The sequence below is a fragment of the Canis lupus genome, chromosome 7 (genome assembly GCF_003254725.2).
Source record: "Canis lupus dingo isolate Sandy chromosome 7, ASM325472v2, whole genome shotgun sequence".
Classification (NCBI taxonomy): domain Eukaryota; kingdom Metazoa; phylum Chordata; class Mammalia; order Carnivora; family Canidae; genus Canis; species Canis lupus.
In genome coordinates, this window is record NC_064249.1 from 77710830 (window position 1) to 77733847 (window position 23018).

A 23018-nucleotide genomic window follows, 5' to 3' on the forward strand; every position below is an offset into this window, starting at 1 on the left:
AATATCCATTTTATATATTGCTGGAGTTCACATTGTAATCCAAATATACAGCAAGCTGGAACATACATGCTTCCTCTAATCCAGCCAGCCTCCATTTAGCACCAACAAATTCATGTCACAAGGAATAGAAGTTCAATGTACTGTTTTTAAAGATAACTCACAAATTCATATTTTATGTATAATTTTCTATTCTTTAATTCTGTGAACAAAACAAAATACATTTGTGTGTATGGGGTGGCATGGGCAGTTCAGTTGATTGAGTGGCTGACTCTTGTTTTGGCTCAGGTTATGATCTCAGGGTCCTGGGATCAAGCCCAGCGTGAGGTTCCATGGTCAGCAAGGAGTCTACTTCAGGATTCTCTCCCCCTCTGCCCCTCCCTTTGCTCGCTTGCACTCTAAAATAAATAAATCTTGAAAAAAAAGAAAAACAAAAACCCAAAACCGCATTTGTGGGCTAGATTCATCTCTTGAACCATGAGTTCTCAGTATCTGCAATAAGGTCCCCCAAGTCCTTCTTTTCTGATTCTTGCAGGTTATTTATGTAGCTCATATATGCTGGACAAGGGCATGATGTTCATCATTTTCAATTCTGGGCCTCTTCTCCTCTTATCACTGTGAAGTTCCCTTGCTCACAGGCATGAGATTGATGACCTAGTCTGGGTCTAATATTTAGCCTCTCCTCTTTCCATGTTTCAGTAGTTACAGTACTGAAATGGAAAACATACTCTAGTCTTCACCTCATTCGGGCTTTACCTTATTCAGCAGTGTTCCTCTGTGCTCTGAGCTTCTTAGGAAACTAAGTAAAAATCCTTTTTCTCCTCCTTAAAATTTTATAGAAAACTGGTTGTCTCACTTTTAAAAATCAGTATCTGTATAAACTTAAATAATCAATGAACTTTTGGTTCTATGTAATCCTCTCAGATTCTTCATACTTACTGAGTTCAACAGTTATGCATGCATTATCAGGCTACTCTTTTTCATGTGTGTAAAAGAAGATTCAAGTTTTAACCAAGCAGTTTCATCTTTGGATGATGGTTTCCTTTGACAAAAAGCTAGATAAGTTTTTGGATTATAGTGGCTGTGAAGAACAAGATTTCATGATATTTATAGATAGACTCTGTCTCCTGAAAAAAGCCACTGGAGGATTCAATGTTTCTATGCTTAATGGCAAGAATCCTTTTATTTACTTGAAATGTTAAAATGTTTCTTTTAGCGAGTAGCTGTCAATTTGGGGGGCAAACATGCTTGCTCAAGTATAACATACATATGGTAAAGTGCATAAATCTTAATTATGTAAAAATAAGCATAACCTTATTTGAACCACTGTCCAGCTCAAGATACGGAACACTAGTGTCCTCCTAGTGGCTACCCCACTCCCACCTGTCATAAATACCATTCTGACTTTGATCACCACAGATAAGTTTTGCTAGCTTTGAATCTGGCCCAGGTCACTCATTTACATTTACCTGCCTCATACATTAAACCACCTGAGTTTGCTGCTATATCCCAAGTTGAAGCTTGGAAAAACCTGATTACATTCATAATACACTAGGAGGATGTCAAAAAGAACCACATGCAACATTCTCAAATTCATATAAAATACAACCAAGAAACTTATTTCATTAGACTTGAGAGGTCTGGTCAATAGGAACAAAAATCATTCCTTATATTTACAGTCAAGTCACATTTTTGTTACTCAACCTTTATCCCAAATCTTTAAACCTAAAAATTATTTTTAGTATCCATGAAAAGAACATAAAAATGTATAGTTTAAGATATTAAATCATACTAAAAATTACTTTTGTTGCTACCTACTACAGTTTTGGAAATGGGAAACATTCTTTAAAAGAAAAAAAAAAGATTTTATTTATTTATTTTAGAGAGACAGAAAGAATGTTATGTGCCTGGGGAAAAAGGCAGAGAGAGAGGCTCCACACTGAGCATGGAGCCTGACACAGGGCTCGATCCCATGACCCTGAGATCATGACCTCAGCCAAAATCAAGAGCTGGATGCTTAACCAAGTGAGCCACCCAGGCATTCTTGCAAAAACATTCTTATAAACCAATTATGTTTGTATATTAATATTTAAAGCAGTAGAAATCCAATTTATGTCATTTACTGATTAATAGTTACATAACATTAATAGAGTTTCATAAAACACGTGGCCTGCCACATATTCCCTGCACCACCAACAAACACACTTTAAAAAAAGGGTAAGACAGTTTTCTTCAGAAACATGGGAAGCTACACTTTTATCATTTAGGACTTCAAATATATATCCAATTTTTCACACCACAAGGTGGATAACAAGGGTTTTAGCAAATTGATCATATCTACCAAAGGCCTTAAAGACATGTATATTCACTGATCCAATAATTCCATGACTAGAATTTACACTAAGGAAATTAATACAACTTTTTATATAATACTAAAAATGGCAAATCTACATACTACTTCATATTTTTTTAGAATGGCTATTATCAAAAAGTCGAGACAACTGTTGTCAAGAACGTGGAGAAAAAGGAACACTTGTGTACTGTTGGGAATATAAATTGGTGCAGACAGTATGAAAAACAGTATGGTAGGGTTCCTGAAAAATATTAAAAAGAGAAATATACAATTTAGCAATTCCATTTCTGGATACTCATTTGAAGGTAATGAAAACACTAACTTGAAAGGGTATCACTGCAGCTTTGTTTACAATAGCCAAGACATAGAAACAGCCTAAATGTCCACTGACAGATGAATGGATAAAGAAAATGTGGTGTGCTCATATGAGCACACACACACAAGGGAATAGTAATGAGCTATTAAGAACAACACGGATGGACCTTCAGGGAATTATGCTAAGTGAAATAAGAGAAAGATAAATAGTACATGATCTCACTTATATGGATTTTTAAAAAACAAAACAAAACAAAACAAAACCCACTACAACCCCCAATCTCATAGATAGAGAGAATGGACTGGTAGGTAGTTGCCAGAGATGGAGGATGGGCAAAATGGATAAAGGAAGTCAAAAGTTACAAACTTCTGGTTACAAAAATAATTAGACATAGTGTAGAGCAAAGTGACTATAGTTAATAATACCATATTGTATATTTCAAAGGTGCTGAGTAAATCTGAAAAGTTGTCATCATAAGAAAAAAAGAACTGTAGCTACATATGGTGATGTATCTTAACTAGACATATTGTGATCATTTTGCAATATTTGCAGATATCAAATCATTATGACGCACATCTGGAACTAATATAATGTTATAATTCCATTACATCTCAGTAAAAAAAAAACTGTAAATCCCAACACAGGAAATCAATTAAATAAATTTTGGTTTGTCTACTCAATAGGCTACTTTGAGTCATTAGAAATGATGTAGAATGGAAAAAAAATAAAAAAATAAAAAGACGTGAGTCAAGCAGATGACCTCTTAAAAAAAAAAAGAAATGATGTAGAATGGAATATAATAAAAACTGTAAAAAACAATGAGAAGGCTTTTTATATGCTGATAAAATAATGATCACCAAGAATATGAACTGATAAAAAAAAGATATGTAACAGTGGGTAAAATACGGTAACACTGTGAACATATTTGCACAAATAGGAGAGATATGCACTGGAAAGATGTTTAAAACACTGATAAACACTGGTTGCCTCTAAAGAAGGTAAATGGGTGGCTGGAAAGGGAAGACTTTTCAGTGTACTTGCACCACAAATCCTTTTGAATTTAGCACCATGAAAATGTATTACATATTCCAAGTTAAATTATTAGAATATTTTAATGATGTAAAGAATTGTATTTTGTGATATGAAACAAAGTCTACAAACTGTTAAGCAGGGGGAGAAGAGTTCCAATAAAATATGTATACTTTAACCCATTTTGTATTTATAAATTACACAATTTCACAGAAAATTCTTAGAAGCAAATTACTAAAAAATTGTAGAAGTGGTCTTAGAGTGGAGGAATTTTGTGATTTTTTTCCCTGTTATCCGTATTTTCTAATTTTTCTATAATGAGCATGTCTATCTTTAAAATAAAATAAAATAAGTTAGGGGGTCCTGGGTGGCTCAGTTGTCTGACTCTTGATTTCAGCTCAGGTCATGATCTCACAGTTGTGAGACTGAACCCTGAATTGGGATTCTTTCTCCCTCTCCCTCTGCCCCTCCCTCTGCTCGCACACACACATGCACTTTCTTTCTAAATAAGTATATAAATAAGTAAATAAACTAATACATACATACATAAAAAATTTAAAAACCAAAAAGTTAAAAAGAAACTTATAACAAAGTGGTGAGTGAAAATGGCAGAGCAGGGAACTCTGGTGCTATGTCCTCCACAAAAACAACTAATAAGATAGCAAAAACTGTTGAACTTTACGAAATTAGTTTAAAAAGGCATTAAATAAACAACTCAGAACAAGCTGCAATAGTAAGCTTCCCGAAGGTGAGGAGAATCTGATTTTGAGATGCCACATTACAGGTATTCAAAATCCAGATTTCAATAAAAAATTGATGGATGCAAAGTAACAAAAAATATGGCTTGTTCATAGAAAAAAAGAGGAAATTTATAAAAACTTCCTCGAAGAAGCACAGAATTGGACTTATTTGACAAAGTTTTTTTTTTTTTTTTAAAGATCTTATTTATTTATTCATGAGAGAGACACAGAGAGAGAGATAGAGGCAGAGACATAGGCAGAGGGAGAAGCAGGCTCCATGCAGGGAGCCTGATGTGGGACTCAATCCCAGGACTCCAGGATCATGCCCTGGGCCAAAGGCAGATGCTTAACCACTGAGCCACCCAGGCGTCCCTTGACAAAAACTTTAAAGCAACTATCTTAAATATGCTCAAAGAGCATATTTAGAGGATAGAGGATATCAGTACAGTAACAAATTATAAAAACAAACCAAACAAATTCTGGAGCTAAAAGTACAATAAATGAAATTTTAAAACCCACTACATGGATTCAGCAGCAGATTTAAGCAGATTAACAGAATTAATCGACAAACCTGAACACATATTAACTGAGATTTTTCTGTCTGGGGAGAAGAAAAAAGAATAACAGAACCTGAGAGATCTATAGAATACCATCAATTGTACAAACATATAGGAGTCCTAGGGGGACAGAAAAGGACACATAAAATATGTGAAGAATTAATGGCTGAAAACTTCTGAAATTTGATAAACACGTGAATCTATTAATCTAAGAAACTGAATAAACTAAGCAAATAAAATAAGCAAAATAAACTCAAAAAGAGCCACAACAGGACATATTATAGATTAACTGTTAGAAGACAAAGACAATCTTGAAAGCAGTTAAGAAAGCAGTGATTGTCATATATAAGTGATCTTAATTAATATTAATGGGTGATTTCTCATCAGGAACCATGAAGGCCAAAAAGTAGTGGGATAACATTTAAAGAAATAAACGGGGAGAGATGCCTGGGTGGCTTAACAGGTGAGTGTTTGCCTTTGGCTCAGGGAGTGATCCTGGATTCCCGGATCAAGTCCCGCCATCAGGCTCATTGCATGGAGCCTGCTTCTCCTCCCTCTGTCTGTGTCTCTGCCTCTCTTCCTGTGTCTCTTGTGAATAAATAAAATCTTAAAAAAAGGGGGGGGGGAAGTGCTGTCAATCAAGAATTCTGTACCTAGCAAAACTATCCTCAAAAAATGAAGGTAAACAAGCACTGTAGGAGTTCACCACTGCCCTAAATGTTAAAGGAAGTCAATCAGGCTTAAAAAGACACTAGATAGTAACTCGAAGCTATTCAGTTACTTAAAAAAAGAAAGGTAAAGTTGGCTATATAAGTATAAAAATCAGTGTTCTGAACTTTCGATTGGCAACTACTTTTTCTCCAATACAATTTAAAAAACAAATATAAAACAATCATAAATCTAAGTTCACAGACACAAAATGTATAAATTAGACATAATGTGTGACAATACTAACATAAGGGGAGAAATGACTTTCAAAGGAGAAGAGTTATTATACATTATTAAAACTAAGGTGATGTTAGTTCAAATCTGATTGTTATAAAATAGGTAAGAAAAAAACTAAAAAATATTTTTAAAAAGGAAGAGAATAAAATCGTATATAGGAAAAAAATAATCACAAAAGAAGGCAGTAGTGAAAAAATTACATGACAAATAAGATTTAAAACATATAGAAAATAAGTATCAAAAGGCAGAAATAAGTTCTTCCTTGTCACTAGTTATGTTAAGCATTGAAGAAACTGACAGATAAAGAATACATGATCCAACTTTGTGCTTTCTACAAGAGACTCAAATTTGGTCAAAGGAGAGCTGGGCTGGCTGTATCAGGATCAGACAAAATAAGCTTTCAGATAAAAACTGTCATAAAAGACAAAGAAAGACATTATATATTAATAAAGGGTCAATAAATCAAGGAAATATGAGAATTATAAACACAAATATATGGAGCAAACATAGAATTAAAAATAGAAATAATTCTACAATAATAGTTGGAGACTTCAATAATGGATAGAATTAGAGAGATCAGTAAGGAAAAGAGAGAACTCAAACAACATATAATCCAACTAAAACCAACCCATATAAGAACATTATACCTAACAGTCTGCTTTTTCTTTTTTTTTTTTTTGGTAACAGTCTGCTTTTTCTTAAACGCAAAAATAACATTCTCCATCTTAGACCTCAAAACAAGTCTCAACATATTTAAAAAGACTGAAGTCATACAAACCATCTTTTCTAATCTTTTCTTTCACTAGAAGATGAAAACATTCACAAATATGTGAAATTTAAAACACATACTTCCAATAACCAAAGAATAAATAAATTATGAGTGAAATAATAAAATACTTTGAAAGTAATGAAAATGAACACATAACATACAAAAATTTATGAAACGCAGTAAGAATAGTGCTCAGAGGAAAGTTCATAGTGGCAAAGAAAGATCTAGATTAGAGGTCCTATATTGAGAAGAAAGATCTCAATCAGTAACCTGACTCTGTATCTTAAGGGTCTAAAATACAAAACACCCAAGCTAAACTCATCACTTGCACATGGAAGGAAATGATAAAAATCAAAGAAGAAATAGAAAATAGAAAAATAGACAAAATTAACAAAGCCAAAAGTTGTTTCATAGAAAAGATCAACAAAATTGATAGACTGATCAAGAAAAAGGGAGGATTCAAAATACAAATTTCAAAAGTGAAATCAAAGTAGGGACACTACCACAGACCTTACAGAAATACAAATCATTATAAGAGAATACTATGATAATTATACAGTAACAAGATAATCTAGGTGAGAGTGACATATGCCTAGAAGGATGCAAACTAACAAAACTGATTAAAAAGGAAGGAAGGAAAAAGTGATAGAGGGAAGGAGGAAGGAAAAGAGAAAGGAGAGGTATCTGGGTGGCTCAGTCAATTTAGCATCTGACTCTTGATTTCAAATTCAGTTCATGATTTTAGAGTCATGAGATTGTGCCTTGTGTTGGGCTTCCATGCTGGGCAGGGGGCCTGCTTAAGATTTTCTCTCTCTCCCTCTCCCTCTGCCCCTCACAGCTGCTCATGCTTTCTCAAAAGAGAGAGAGAGAGAGAGGGAGGAGAGAGAACAGAAAAGTAAAGAAAAGAAAAAGGAAAAAGAAAGGAAATCTAAATAGACTTATAACAGGTAAAAAGATTGAGTCAGCAATCAAAAATCTCCCAACAAAGAGGGGCCCAAGACCAGAGCCTTCACTGGTGAATTCTACTCAAACATATAAGAAAGAATTAACCTCAAAATACTTCCCAAATTATTGCAAAAATTAGAAAAGGAGGTAACACTTCCTAATTTATTCTATGACACCAACATTACCCTGATACCAAGCCAGACATGAATATCACAACACTATGAATTAAATCCCTTCTGAATATGGATGCAACACTCCTAACCCAATAGTAATCTGACTCTAGGAATATACTAAAAGGATTATACATCATGACCAACTGGGATTTATCCCATAAATGCAAGGATGGAAATATACATCACATTATGGTAATACACCATAAATAAAATGGAATGAAACAAAAGAAACCATGATTATCTTAATTGATGCAGAAAAAGGATTTGACAAAATTCCCACACCCTTTCATGATAAGAACAAACTTGGAATAGAAAGAAACTTCCTCAGCATGATAAGTCATTTGTGAAAATCCATAGCTAATATACTTAATGATGAAAAACCAAATGCTTTCCCCTAACATGAGAAGGAAGACATGCCTGTTTTTGCTGATTCCATTCAACACTGAAATTTCTAGGCAGGATAATTAAAAGGCAATCAGACTGGGAGAAAAAAAAGGCACTCAGATTGGAAAGGAAGAAGTAAAAGTATATTTCTTCACAGATGAAGAGAGTGCTAATAAACTCAACAAAGTTGCAGGATATAGAAGCAACATACACAAATCAGTTGTATACGGAGATATATATATATACATATAGCGGTAAAGAAATGTGTATATATATATATATACACACACATTATATATGTGTGTGTATATATATATATAAAATAATGTATATGTATATATATTAGAAATGAATGATCCAGAAAAAATCAAGAAAACAATCTCATTCACAGTAACATCAAAAAGAAAAAACTACTTTGGAACAAATTTATCCAAAGAAATATAAGGCTTGTATACTGAAAACCATAAAACATTGCAAGTGAAGTAAGTTACAGAATGTACACACTTGATCTAATAAAAATAACATGGTAAAAAAAAAACAAAAAAAGAAAACCATAAAACATTGCTGAAAGAAATAAATGAATGGAAAGACATCTATTTATGGATTAGGAGTTGTTAAGATGACAATCAAGGAGTTGTTAAGATGACAATAAAACCTAAAGTGATCTGGAGATTCAATAAAATCTATATAAAATTTTCAATGGTATTTTTTTGCACAACGTGAAAAACCTAAACGTCACATGGAATCTCAAGGAACCCTGAATTACCAAAACATTCTTAAGAAAGAAAAACAGGGACACCTGAGTGGCTCAGTAGTTGAGCGTCTACCTCCTGGAGGCCTGGGATCAAGTCCCACATCAGGCTCCCTGTGTGGAGCCTGCTTCTCCCTCTGCCTGTGTGTCTGCCAGTCTCTCTGAGTCTCTCTCATGAATAAATAAATAAAATATTTTTTAAAAATTAAAAAAGAAAAACAGGGCGCCTGGGTAGCTCAGTTGGTTGGGCATCTGCCTTCGGCTCAGGTCATGGTCCCACATCCTGGGATCAATCCCTATGTCGGGCCTTCCTGCTCAGCAGGGAGTCTGCTTCTCCCTCTCCCCACTGCTTATGCTCTCTCTCTTGCTATCTCTCTCAAGTAAAAATCTTAAAAAAAAGAAAAAAGAAAAACGAAGCTGATAAACTCACTTTTAGATTTCAAAGCTTATCACAAAGCTACAATGATTAACTATTATATATGTATTATATTATAATCATTCCACAATGTGGGATGGGCATAGGATAGTCATAACAGATCAATGAAATAGAATTCAGAGTTAAGAAATAAACTCATACATTCAACTGATTTTTCACAAGAGTCCCAACACCAGTAAATGGGGGTAAGAATAGTTTCTTCAACAAAGGATGCTGGGACCAAGAAGTATCAAAATGCAAAAGAATTATATTTGACCTTTACCTCAGGTCACATAAAAAAATTATCCTAAAATAGATCAAAGAGCTAAATGTAAAGTAACTAAATGTAACTTCTAAAGTCTTAGAAGAAAACATAGGGGTAAATCCCTATTACCTAGATTTGGTAATCTATTTTTAGATTACTGAAAACCTGAGCAATGGAAAAAACAAGAACAGAAAAATTGGACTTGGCAAAATTAAAACCTTTATACTTCAAAGCACACTATTAGGAGAGTGAAAAGACAACCTACAGAATGGGAGAAAATATATGCAAATCATATATCCTTCTAGAGTATATAAAGAATTTTGATAACTTAACAAGAAAGACAACACAATTAAAAAATGGGCACAGGATTTGAATTGACTTCTCTCCAAAGAAGATATACAAATGACCCACAAGCACCTGAAAACACATATAACATCATTAATCATTATGGAAATGCAAATCAACACTGCAATGAGATTTCACCTTATACTCACTATGGCAGGTATGACTAAAAACAAAAACGGATTATAACAAGTGTTGACAAGAATGTGGAGAAATGGAAACTCTCATACACTGCTGGTGGAAACACAAAATGGTGCAAGTGGTGTAGAAAGCAGTTTGGTGGTTCCAAAACTTAGAATGATTATATGATCCTGCCATTTTGCTCTTAGGTATATACCCAAAAGAACTGAAAACAAGTACTCAAACAAAAACGTGTACATGATTGTTCATAGCAGCACTAGTCACAATAGTGAAAAGGTGGAAAGAACCCAAATATCTATCACGTAATGAATAGACAAAATATGATATATATATGTACATAACAGAATGCTACTCCACCATAAGAAAGAATAAAACACTCCTATATGCTAAAAATGGATGAACCTAGAAAACATTATGCTAAATGAAAGAAGCCAGCCACAAAAGGTAATGTATTGTAGGATTCCACTGATATGAAATACCCGGAACAGGTAAGTCCACTGAGACAGAAAGTAGAAAAGTGGTTGCTGAGGGCTTGGGGCAAAGGGAGGGGAGAGGTGGGGGAGAAGGGACTAGGAGTGATTACTTCATGGGTACAGCGTTTCCTTTGGATGATGAAATTATTTTGGAACTAGAAAGAGGTGGAGGTTGCACAACACTGTGGAGATATTAAATGCCACTGAACTGTATATACACTTTAAAATAGGTTATTTAGTGTGAATTTTACCTTAAAATGAATGAATGAAAGAAAAAAACAGACTCTTTAAAAGCCTTCCATTTACTACAGAAGAATATTTATGCTTGTAAATACCTTCCAACTGAGATGCAGTTCTTTGTCATCATGTCTATGTATAATCAATCACATACCATTATTTCCCAAATACATGAGACCTTAAGCCTCACACAATGTTATATGTTTTATAATATATTAAACCCAGCTGAGACGTGTTAGATCAGCATCTACAAAAGGAATCTATCCCATGTAATTCTTAGTATCAGACAAGTTTAACTACTATTTAGCACAATTATTTTTTCTGATGAAAAATAAAATGATTTAGCTATATTGTAGGTGACTGGTAAAAGACATTAGTTAGAAATGTTAGTAATTTACTAAGCAGAAGCAATATTTACTTATTTTAATCAGTAATATGAATTTCTGAATAATTCCTTCCAGATAAGGAGGAAAATCACCTGTGATTACTGTTAAGTGTTCCCATTCAGGATAAAGCTCAGATAAGTAGACTTTTTTGAAAAAGACAGCACTGCCAGGTATTAGCTACAGAAATTATCTTGCATTGTTAGTAAAAGTGAAAATGGTACAGTCCTTCTTGAGAAAAGTTTGGCGACATGTATTAAAATTTAAAATGTGGGATCCCTGGGCGGCGCAGCGGTTTGGCGCCTGCCTTTGGCCCAGGGCGCGATCCTGGAGACCCCGGATCGAGTCCCACGTTGGGCTCCCGGTGCATGGAGCCTGCTTCTCCCTCTGCCTGTGTCTCTGCCTCTCTCTCTCTCTCTATGTGACTATCATAAATAAATAAAATAAAAAAAAAATTAAAATTTAAAATGTGCGTACTCCTTGATCTATCCATCTCACCACAGAAACTTAAACCAAGGAGATAATTAGATGAGATATTCATAATACTGATTAAAATAATGAAAACTGGAAACAATCTAAATGTCTATTAATCGAGTCTTGGGTAAATTATTTACAGTGCACCAGGAAATACTGTGAAGTCATTTAAAAAGAAACCATCTATGTTCATTCTTCACAGGAATTACTGAGTGAAAAGGGCTCCCATTACAGAGAACTTTTGTTGTTTTCTTGTGTCAAATCCCAGTATTTCTTAGTCTTTGAAGACTGTTTTTTGGCATATAGCCTCTTACACTTAAGCTTTTCACACTTGTTAATGCTTGTCTGATTACTAGAGGCTCCCACCATACTGTGAAATTCCCGAGAATAAGGACTGTATTATGTCCTTTCTCCAGAGTTTAGAAGAGTGCCTGGCACAATAAATATTTATTAAAAAAAATAAAATTAAATTAGGGTGCCTGGGTGGCTAAAGTCAGTTAAGCATCTGCCTTTGACTCAGGTCATGATCTCATGGTCCTGGGATGCAGCCCAGCATCGGGCTCCCTGCTCAGCAGGGGGTCTGCTTCTCTCTCTCCCTCAACCTCTGCCCTTCCCCCCACCCTGCTTGTGCTCTCACTTCTCTCTCACTTTCTCTCTGTGAAGTAAATAAAATCTTTTAAAAATTTGTTAAGTTAGGGACGCGTGGTGGCTCAGCAGTTGAGCGTCTGCCTTCGGCCCAAGGCATGATCCTGGCATCCCAAGCCCGATCCTGCATCGGGCTCCCTGCATGGAGCCTGCCTCTCTCTCTGTGTCTCTCATGAATAAATAAAATAAAAATTAATACAAAAAATGGTATATATCGTTTAAATGCTTAAATGCACTTATAATCAAAGATATATAGATTTTAAAAATGAAAGAGGATTTTCTCCCAAATTTGTCAACCCAAAAGATACCCACTTTGGTCAAGGATAGGAAGAAATGGAAAAAACTATTATGTTGTAAATAGTAACCATCACAATATAACTAGAAGGTATTTTGGCCACATGTGTAGCATACAGCACAGATTCTGAGGTCAGACAAAATGAAAATGAAGATAGTCTTTGCCTTATAACTAGTTACCTGAACTGGGGAAGTTATGCAGCACTTCTAAACTTCAGTTTCCTCATTTGTAAAGGAAATCAGATTTACTGAGAAATAAACCAACATGATACTTAGCTGCAATATTAAAGCTTATTAAAATTAAATAATAAGACCTCAAAGAGCTACTTATATCTGTTTGATTTTTTTTTTAAGTTTATTTAAGTAATCTCTACATCCACTTGGGGCTCAAACCCCTGACCCTAAGATCAAGAGTCACATGCTCTTTGGACTGAGCCAGTCAGATGTCCCTACTTAAATCTATTTTAAAATTAAGTGATGTCTTTCACAAGAATCTTCCACATAAAATAACTGACTAAATTTTCTCCATAAGTTGGATATAATTCATTTATTCATCCCACAACTATTTGTTGGGCACAGTATTCAGCATCTGGCTGAATAAAAAATTGTGTCAGGTACATGGTCTAGTCACAGGGAATGACTAATGAAAAACTAAGTCCCTATAACGGTGAGAGAGAGATAAATCTGAAAATACATGACAAAGTGAACCACAGAAACACGCGGGCAGAGAGGCGAGGATTTCTCTAATGAGAGGACATGTGAACAGAGACCCGAAAAGTGATGAGGCTAGTTATGTAAGGGTAACAAAGGTGCAGCTGCAGGAGCTTGTGACAGCAACAGAGACCAGCATGGCTATCTCTTTATCTTTATCTCTTTTTCTTCCTGGAAATCAACCAGGAAGGGTGGTAGGTGAGGTCTGAAAGGTAACCTATATCAGGCTCTGTGTGGCTTTGCAGGCCAAGGTAAGGATGTGGAGTTTGTTCTGAGTATGACGGAGAACAGTGGAAGGTTCTGAGCAGGGCAATGACATCATCACATTTTTACCTTAAGAGGTTTACTCTGGCTATTTGGGGGTTAAATTGATTAAAAGGGACAAGAGTGAAATGAAAGCAGGAGGCCACTTAGAGTCCACCATCATAGTGTGAGTGAGAGACAGTGGCTTCATGGTGAGAAATAGTCACATTCAGGATACAGTTCAGATGTAGTGCTGTCAGGATTCCACTTCTAAGAACCTAACTCAAAGATTTCACTGTTGCTATTCAAAAAGGTTTAAAAGCAAGGATGCACAAAATAAGCTGCTCACAACTTGATACAAGTTGATTGGTATAAAAGAGGTAGTCATTTAGAAATGATGATTTTGAACACATAATGACATGGAAAAATGTTCATATACTATGTTACGTGAAAATAGCTGGTTATAAAACAAAATGTTCAATATTAATCCAGTTTGTCCCAATAAAATGTATAGAAAAAGATTGGGGGTGCCTGGGTGGGTCAGTTGGTCAAGCACCCAACTCTTGATTCCGGCTCAGGTCATGATTACAGGGTCATGAGATCAAGCCCTGTGTTGGGCTCTGTGCTCAGCGGGAAGTCTGCTTGAGATTCTCTCCCTCTGCCCCTCCCCCTGTTCGCTCTCTCTCCCCCCTACAATAAATAAATCTTAAAAAGAAAAAAGAAAAAAGAAAAAAGATCGAAGGTTATACACCAGCATGTTAGCAAAATATCTCTCTGGGTTGTGAAATTACCAATTTGTCACTTTTCTTCATTGAGCTTACTGTATTTTTCAAATTTTCTGTAATGACAATATATTACTTCTGTAGGAAGAAATGATCTAAAAATGTAATAATGAGAAGAACATTTCAACAAATATGATTACTGATGAATAGCCATTTGAGTCTATTAATAGTTTTATTACTTACCATTACTTTGCGCAAAGTGTATCTTTTGGATCGAATGTCATCCATCAGCATCTCATAAGGGGTGAGTTGATATTCGATGGGCAAAGGATTGTACTGCCGCTCTTGGACCTTCTTGAGTTTTACTCCATTCCGCAAATCCCTCATCACCTGTACCCAGAATCGAGCCTAAAAGAACCAGGGATGGGAGAGATGTCCATGAATAAGTTTGCTTATTTCCTCTAAATAGCTATAAAGAAAAAGAGCAAAACACTGAGTAAACCAAACAAAACCAATTTTTAAAATTAGTTTTTAGGATATTAAAAAGTCGGTAGAAAGCCATTAGAGAATCACAAGCTCTAGGTGCTGAGTCACCTGAGTGTAAACCCTAACTTACCCACTGTAGAAGGTTGCACCAATGGCCTGTTCTTCATGCCTCTTCTGTCTACATCCTGTTATGTGATTTTGCTCACTAAAGAGGGAGTATATGTCCTGTACCCTAACATTGGATTTGGCTATGCCATTTGCTTGGCCACTGAAATAGCAGTTGATATGATGTGACCAAATGCTGCAAAAGCAAATGCACAATGGGCTTGTCACTCATGCTTCTATTATTGCAATGAGAACCTCATGCCTAGATCAGTATGTTGCCCAGGAGAAGGATGAGACACACATAGACTGGAGTTACCACAACTGATCTGCATACTCATGAGCTAAATAAATGTACTGTTTTATGCAACTATGATTCTGTAGTAGTTGGTTATGCAGCATTATTGTGACCAGAGCTAATTAATATATCCACCTATTAGCTACTGGACATCCAGCAAGTTGCTTCACCTTTCTGAACCCTGGCTTCTTCATCAATAAAATAAAATAGTACTTCATAACTTGCTGAGATGGTCAGAGATGATACATAGTGTTCTGTACATGGAAAATGCTCAAAAATGACAATTTTTATGTTATTACTATCTTTGTATAAATTACTTAATAACCATTTTCTTATCAACAAATAATAGTAAGTTGCCTTGCTGGCCCCTCAAGAAAATAAGATATATATGAAGCACTTATAATAATATAAGACACATTAAATATGCATATTATTATTTAATCCTTTATTTTCCTACCTTTAAGCTAAAGTATCATAGTCTCTGCTTCCATGAAAAGTAAATTATTATAATAATTAACTGAAACACTGTAGTTTGTTAAAATAAGCAGCTCAAGTAGTTACTTAAATGTATTTACTAAAAACCAAGTGATAGGGGCATCTGGCTGGTTCAATCTGAAGAGCACTGGATTCTTGCCCAATTTGAGCCCCATGCTGGGTATAGAGATTACTGAAATAAAAATTTTTTAAAAAGCAACTGATGTATTTCCTAAGACTTATCTACATAAAATAATATGGATTAAATGTCTTAAAAATGTTTTCAAAAACAATTTGATTTTAAAAACATGTATGCCATTTCTTATTCCAAAAAGGATATGAATATGAATACAATACTGTGGTATAGCCCTTAGGATACTTTCTAAAATATTCCTATTTTATTTTTTAAATTTATTTTACTTTTTTTGTTTTCTTTTATAAACCCTTGTGTCGAGGGCTGACTTTCAATAGATAGCAGCGAGGGAGCTGCTCTGCTTGGTATGAAACCGGACCCAGAAGCAGGTCTCCTGCGAGTGGTTTAGCATCAGGCTCCCCAGGAACATGCGTTGGTGAGAGGCGAGGGGGCGGCCCCCTTCCCAGAGTAGCCCGTTTCCCGGGAGGAGGGGCTCTCCGCAGAGGACCCTGGTCCCCACCTGTGGCAGGGATGGCAGGTGACCAGCCATCCAAGGCTGAGGCCAACCGAGGCTCTGTGGTGCTGCCAAGTAGGTCCGCCTGGGCGGGATTCTGACTTAGAGGTGTTCAGTCATAATCTCACAGACGGTAGCTTCACCCCATTGGCTCCTCAGCCTAAAATATTCCTATTTTTAAACAGACTCTTGGATTCTGCCATTAAAGTTACTCTAATACAATATTCCTAAAACATTTAGATTACTCTTTTGAGAATGTTCTTGTCCCAAATTCTCTTATACTCATTCCTTTAAGATCCAGTTCAAATATCATCTCATCCTTTAAAATCCTGTCTCTTCTCTTGACCTCTCCAGGCTTTAAGAAAACCTGACATGTGAAACCTCGAATTCTCAAAAACAGATAAATTAGAGGGGCAGAGGGTGGGGAAGAAGTAGACCCCCTCCCCCTCCAGCAGGAAACCTGACACCCAGGCTACATCCCAGGAGTCTGGGATGATGACCTGAGCCGAAGGCAGACACTCAACTAAATGAGCGGTCCAGGTACCCCTCATTTCATTCTAATATTTCTAAATAATTCATTTTAAGGTTCTTACAAGAAACAGACTGGTGATCTAGGCAAATGGAACTCCCTTTGGAATTAGTGCATCTCTTGTCAGTAATCTTGCTAGTTTTTAAAAGAGGCTGCCTTAAGACAATAAATTAAATTTTTAGTTCAAGTTTTTATTAGCTGTTTGCTAAATTCGGACCACCTGGAGTTATTTATCTGGCTTCCATGTCAAAAAAAAACACATTTAAAAAAAAGATTTAAAAATCTTTTAGGCAAGATGAAATACACCTGGAAAAAGACTACCAGACTTCTATACAAAGGAAATTTCATAATTAATATTATTCTAAAATGACAGTACTCACTTATTAGATATTATAGGCTGTTTTTTAAATTTACTTTTAAATGTTCCAGATTTATATAATTCCAAATATCTCAGTAAAGATATCATCAATAATCATCAATAAATTAAGAATATTTACATTCATACATTAATATATGTAGATCCACACAATGGGAATGGACTACTACTAGTAATAAAAACATTAAACTATTCATACAGGCATTCATGTATGTGAATCGATGAACATTCATTCATCCATTCAACCTGGATGAAATCTCAAAAGAATTATGCTGAATGGAAGAAGTCAAGCAAAAAATAGTACATACTACAGGATTATATTCATATAAAATTTTAGAAAATACAAACTAATCTATAGTGAGAGAAAACAGATCATTGATTGCCTAGAAGCTGGGGAGAAAGGAAGCAGGAAAGAGGATTACAAATGGGTATGAGGAAACTTTGGAGGTGATGGATGGGCTCATTAATTTGATTATATGATGGTTTCATGGGTATGTATGTGTATATGTATATGCCAAAACTTATTGTGCTTTTTAAGTATGTGCAACTTGTTGTATGCTGATTATACTTTAATAAAGCTTTTAGAAAATAATTAAACAATTAAAATCTAATATGGTCAAAAACAACTTGTTTATGTCCCCCAAATCTATATCTACTCCTAGTCCCTCATTTAATGTCATTATTTAATCATTTTTCATTCTCAACCTGAAAAGTCAGAACACTGAAAGTGCCTTCCCACTGACACCTGAACACATCTCAATCTAATTTAATGACACTGACTCTCCTGTCCTCCATCCAGGCTGTCATGTTGACCCAACTCTAAGTCATATATGAGGGCAGGGACTCTTGGTTTCACTAGGTTCTAGAACCATGCCAGAAAACAGTGGCTAGTCAAAGTTTGTTGCATAAATATAATGCAATCATCTGTGCTCAAAGTCTGCCTTTTGTTTTGAGGTGAGAGATCTTGTATTATTCATTTTGTATCACCAGAACCTAATCCAGTAACTATTCATCAGATAAATGAATGTACTACATTATAATTTCATACCTTATTATGAATAGAGCTTCAACTTTGACTTACAAGAGTATGCTAAGGTATTAATATAATTAGAAAGGTCAATATTTTATTTTATCTTTTTAAAAGATTTTATTTATTTGACAGTGAGAGCAGCAGGCAGAGGGAGAGGTTCCTGCTGAGTGGGAAGCCCAATGTGGGGCTCAATCCCAGGACTCTGGGATCATGACCTGAGCCAAAGGCAGACAGATGCTTAACTGAATGAGCCATCCAGGTGCCTGAAAGATCAATACTTCTTTTAAAACACCAAAATTCTTAGAAGACATTGGGGGTAGTTTTATCTATTTAGTTTAGTAAAATGGGGAATACACATTTCCTGAAATGTTAAGACTCAGCATTCAAATTCATACAATATCAATACAGATTATAGCCCTTAATAGCAAGTATTTTTTAAAAAAATTACACCATGGGGTGCCTGGGTGGCTTGGTTGGTTTAGCATCGGACTGTTGGTTTCAGTGCAGGTTATGATCTCAGGGTCCTGAGACTGAGCCAGGCGTTGGGCTTCCCACTGAGCAAGAAGCCTGTTTCTCCATCTCTTTCCCTCTTCCCCTCCCCCCACTCACACTCTCTCTCCAAAATCAATAAATAGATCTTTAAAAAATAACAACAACAAAACCCCCCAAAACCACATTACACTATATCTTCAACATTAAATAGAACACAGAATGCCCAACTCTCTTACCCAGTCAGCATTTTTCAGCTCTTCCAGATCTGTGTTAGATTCATCAGTCTTTTCCATTTCTTGAATCTTCTTAAGATTCTACCAATTAAAATAAAAAGAAAACATTTAGGTAAAGACATTTCACGAAGTTACCTTTCAAATTAAAATTTCTAACAGATACCTTCAGACAAAGTACATTCAGAAGTGTTATTGAAGTAGATAGTACAGAATATATCCTCTGTAGATTTCAGTCATGGTAGACCAGAATAAATACACAACTACAGACGGGTGAACTGAGATTGCTAACTGTACTTTCTTTCTAGGTCTCGTGGCTAAACCTTTGTCACCATATTAACTTGAACCCCCTAAACTATATTGATACTGCCCTCTTCCTCAACCCCCATATTCAATCCAGCCTTAAATCTCATAGCTATTACTTCCTCCATATAACCTAACCCCTCTTCCTCTTATATCCACTGCAGATCTCTTAATTCAAACACCTCTGAGGACAAAAACAATGACTTGAGGTATATATTATTCTGTTGACTAGAAGAGTGTTTTTTCCAGCTTCTTATAATTAAAATAGTGAAAGAAAAGAGATTTAAGGAGGGACACCTGGGTAGCTCAGTTGTTGAGCATCGGCCTTTGGCTCAGGGTGTGATCCTGGGCTTTGGGATCAAGTCCTGCATTGGGCTCCACGCAGGGAGCCTGCTTCTCCCTCATCCTATGTCTCTGCCCACCCCCCCCCTCTGTCTCACATGAATAAATAAAATCTTTAAAAGAGAGAGAGAGAGAGAGAGAGATTTAAGGAGGTGAACTGCCTCTGGGCACCTAGGGACTCTATGAGGCTATGACATCTATCAATAGCAGTGCTCTTTCCTCTCCAACCCCAAAAAAATCAAGAGCTGAGAATAAGTACCTCATCTCTTACTATTTCTTCCCACTCTGGCCTTAGGGCATTTGCACTAGGTGTTCCCTCTTGCCAGAATGCTTTACCCTACATATTCACATAACTAATTCTCACACATCCCCTTCTCATTTTTGCTCAAAATGTCACCTTCTCAATGGGATCTACCTTGACCATCCTATACAAATCCCAAGCTCCATACCCTGTCACTAGCAATTCCCCTAGTCTATGACTTTTTCCAAAAAGCATCCTACCTTCTAACAGTCTATATGATTTACTTTATATGTTTACTGGCTGCCTCTCATTGCTAGATTTTAAGCTTTATAAGGAAGTATTCTTGTGTATTTTGTTCACTAATGGGCTCCTCAAATCTCTAAAAATGCCTTGTATTTGGTAAATAAGACAATTAAGATATTTAAGCTAAGAACAGTCATTTTCTTTAAGATTTTATTTATTTATTCATGAGAGACAGAGAAGCAGAGAGAGAGAGAGAGAGAGAGAGAGAGAGGCAGAGACACAGGCAGAGGGAGAAGCAGGCTCCATGCAGGGAGGCTGACATGGGGCTCAATCCTGGGACTCCAGGATCAGGCCCTGGGCTGAAGGTGGCGCTAAACCACTGAACCACCCAGCCTACCCAAGAACAGTCAAATCTTAAATCTCAATAGCTCTTATCATGTCAACTTTAATAAGAAGCCCAATGAAAGGGAAAAATATTCAGAGAAAAATCTGAATTTTCTTCTCTAAATTCAGAATTCACTGGCAGGGTGAGTAGAAAACTCTTATCTATGCCACACAAAAAAATATGCTCTCCAGGGAAATAAATATGTAACTCAAGCTCACATTACATTTAAGTGTCTCATTCAATCAACAGATGATAAGATAAATAATAAGCAAATTAAAAGGGAAAATTAATCTGCCTAACACCACACAGAAGAAATGAAGTAACAGTAACACTAAACAGGTCAACAAGATTCAGTCTGCACCAAAATAAAATGGTTTGCAACCTTAATGCCTGAGATGATCGAGTGTGTCTACATGGGCCAACATTCTAACCTTTCGATCTGGAGCCATGAAAACAAAGAGCCCCATACTGCACTAAATTCTTTCTGTCCTATTCCCCCCATCACCTTAAGACTGACTCCTCAAAAAGTACTATATTGCTTACCAATGATCTATAAACCAAAAGATAATGAAAAAAGCAGAAAACATGATGCAGAAGCTCACTTTTACAAGCCTATATTGTTTTAAAATTTTATCAATGGTCTCTAGGTTATTCTAGGATCTAGACAACAGAAGGCAAGACAAACAGTATAGGGATAGTAGAAGATGGATGGTCTTTGGCAAGAGAAAATATTTATCTTTTTTTTCTTGATTCTTACTGTTACTACCAAAGTTCATTACAAGTCTCTTAGCTGTTTCTTCTGCTCCAGTTTCTTCTTCATTTGGTTAATCTTTTCACTTCTCTATGGTGGGTTCCTAGGCTCCCTGCTGTGGCCTTCAAACTGGGGTACCTGTACTTTTGGGGACCTCTAGTCAAACAGTACAGTGATATGCCAGGTAGCATTTACAATAACATATAAACATGACACATTTCCCTGGAGTGCATTTTACTCACAGATAATGTGATGGATGCTGTGGTAAGCTGTCCAGCTCTACAACATGCACACCTCCCCCCCGCCCCCGACCCTTCCACCGGCTGCTGGAGTTATGGGCTGACAAACGCTTATGGCTTAATTCTGCTCCAGGAGCTGCACTCAGTGTTCGGAGCAAAGAGCTACCCTGCCGCAGGTATGCTCCATCTCTGGGGTAGCCCATATCCAATCATGGGTCCATGTGGAAGTACACAGATCAGGCTTCCCTGCCTCCGTTGATACAACTCTGAAGGGCCATCTCAACTTCCAAGCTCCCTGTGGGATTGGCTGAGACCTGCTGTATCTGCATCATAGTTCAGCTTTTCCTTCACCCACCCTCACAATTGTTCCCCAGTGCAATTCCTAATAAAACCTCTTGAATTCAAATTTTGCCCCTCAGAATCCATTTCCTGGGGGAACTCAATCTACATATGGAATGTTTAAAATATTTTAACAGATACAGGTGTATAAAACAAAATTTATATGGATTTTAAAGACAAAATGCATGATTTCAAAAACATTTTTTTTAAAGATTTTATTTCTTTATTCATGATAGACACAGAGAGAGAGAGAGAGGCAGAGACACAGGCAGAGGGAGAAGCAGGCTCCATGCAGGGAGCCCGAGACGGGACTCGATCCTGGGACTCCAGGATCGTGCCCTGGACCAAAGGCAGGCACCAAACCGCTGAGCCACCCAGGGATCCCCTCAAAAACATTTTTGACTTGCACTAAACAGTATATCCCTCAGTGGGCATCTGTTTTGTCTAGAAACCTTTTCTCCCTTCCTTCTTTCCATTGAAGAAAGCAGCCCATACAGTTTGAGTAGAGCTAATAACCCCCTGCCCGGTACACCTCATCGCCAACTCACAAGGGTGAAGACATCCTCCATCAACGAGTGGGACCCATTTTCCTGACCACAGCAAATAGTTCTTAAACAGGTACATGACTGAATTTTCCTCCGAGGTATTTCTGTCCCAATTAAGAGAAAAGATTTTCTGCTGGAGTTACTGAACTGAGAGAATGTGAGGTGTAGGTTATAGACTGTCATCTTACCTGCTTTTTAGTAAAAGCCCATCCTAGGGAGAAAAAGAAAGCCCCAATTACAGATTTTGAGACACTAGATCAAGCTGTGCTTAAAGCTAGCCTACTCTTAGACTTCCCACTTATGTGAGCTAGTACATCTTCCCCCACTCTACCCAAGGTAATTTGAGTGGATTTCTGTTACTTGCAACTGAAAGAGTTATGATTTAGTATGTCCCCTTAATCCAGAAATATGAGTTCATGCATCTGTGTTTTAGGAGTATTCTGGTGGAGTAACATGAGAAGCATATGGTCCCTTTCCCACCCAACTTTAAATTTTACTGTTCTCCAACACATTCCTGACTAAACATAGTCCAGATGGTCTTACTGTTACACCTTTATGCATCTCTACCTTTACCTCTGGGCTCTAATAAAATCCCTAACTCACTGCTACTAAGAAAAACTATCCACTCTTTATAATACTAAAGATAGTTTAAATATATACTC

General features: G+C 36.3%; 1 protein-coding gene across 15 annotated transcripts in view; it reads right to left on the bottom strand.

Annotated features, from left to right (window-relative positions):
* Window positions 1–23018, bottom strand: part of LOC112648106 (centrosomal protein of 76 kDa) — a 233806-nt gene that overhangs the window by 53190 nt on the left and 157598 nt on the right. For all 15 annotated transcript variants that reach the window (XM_049111871.1, XM_049111872.1, XM_049111873.1 and 12 more), the window contains 2 exons: window positions 18975–19052; window positions 14548–14712 (listed from right to left, as the gene is read on the bottom strand). In XM_049111871.1, coding sequence (XP_048967828.1) covers window positions 14548–14712; window positions 18975–19052 — 243 coding nt within the window. The remainder of the gene's footprint in view (window positions 1–14547; window positions 14713–18974; window positions 19053–23018) is intronic.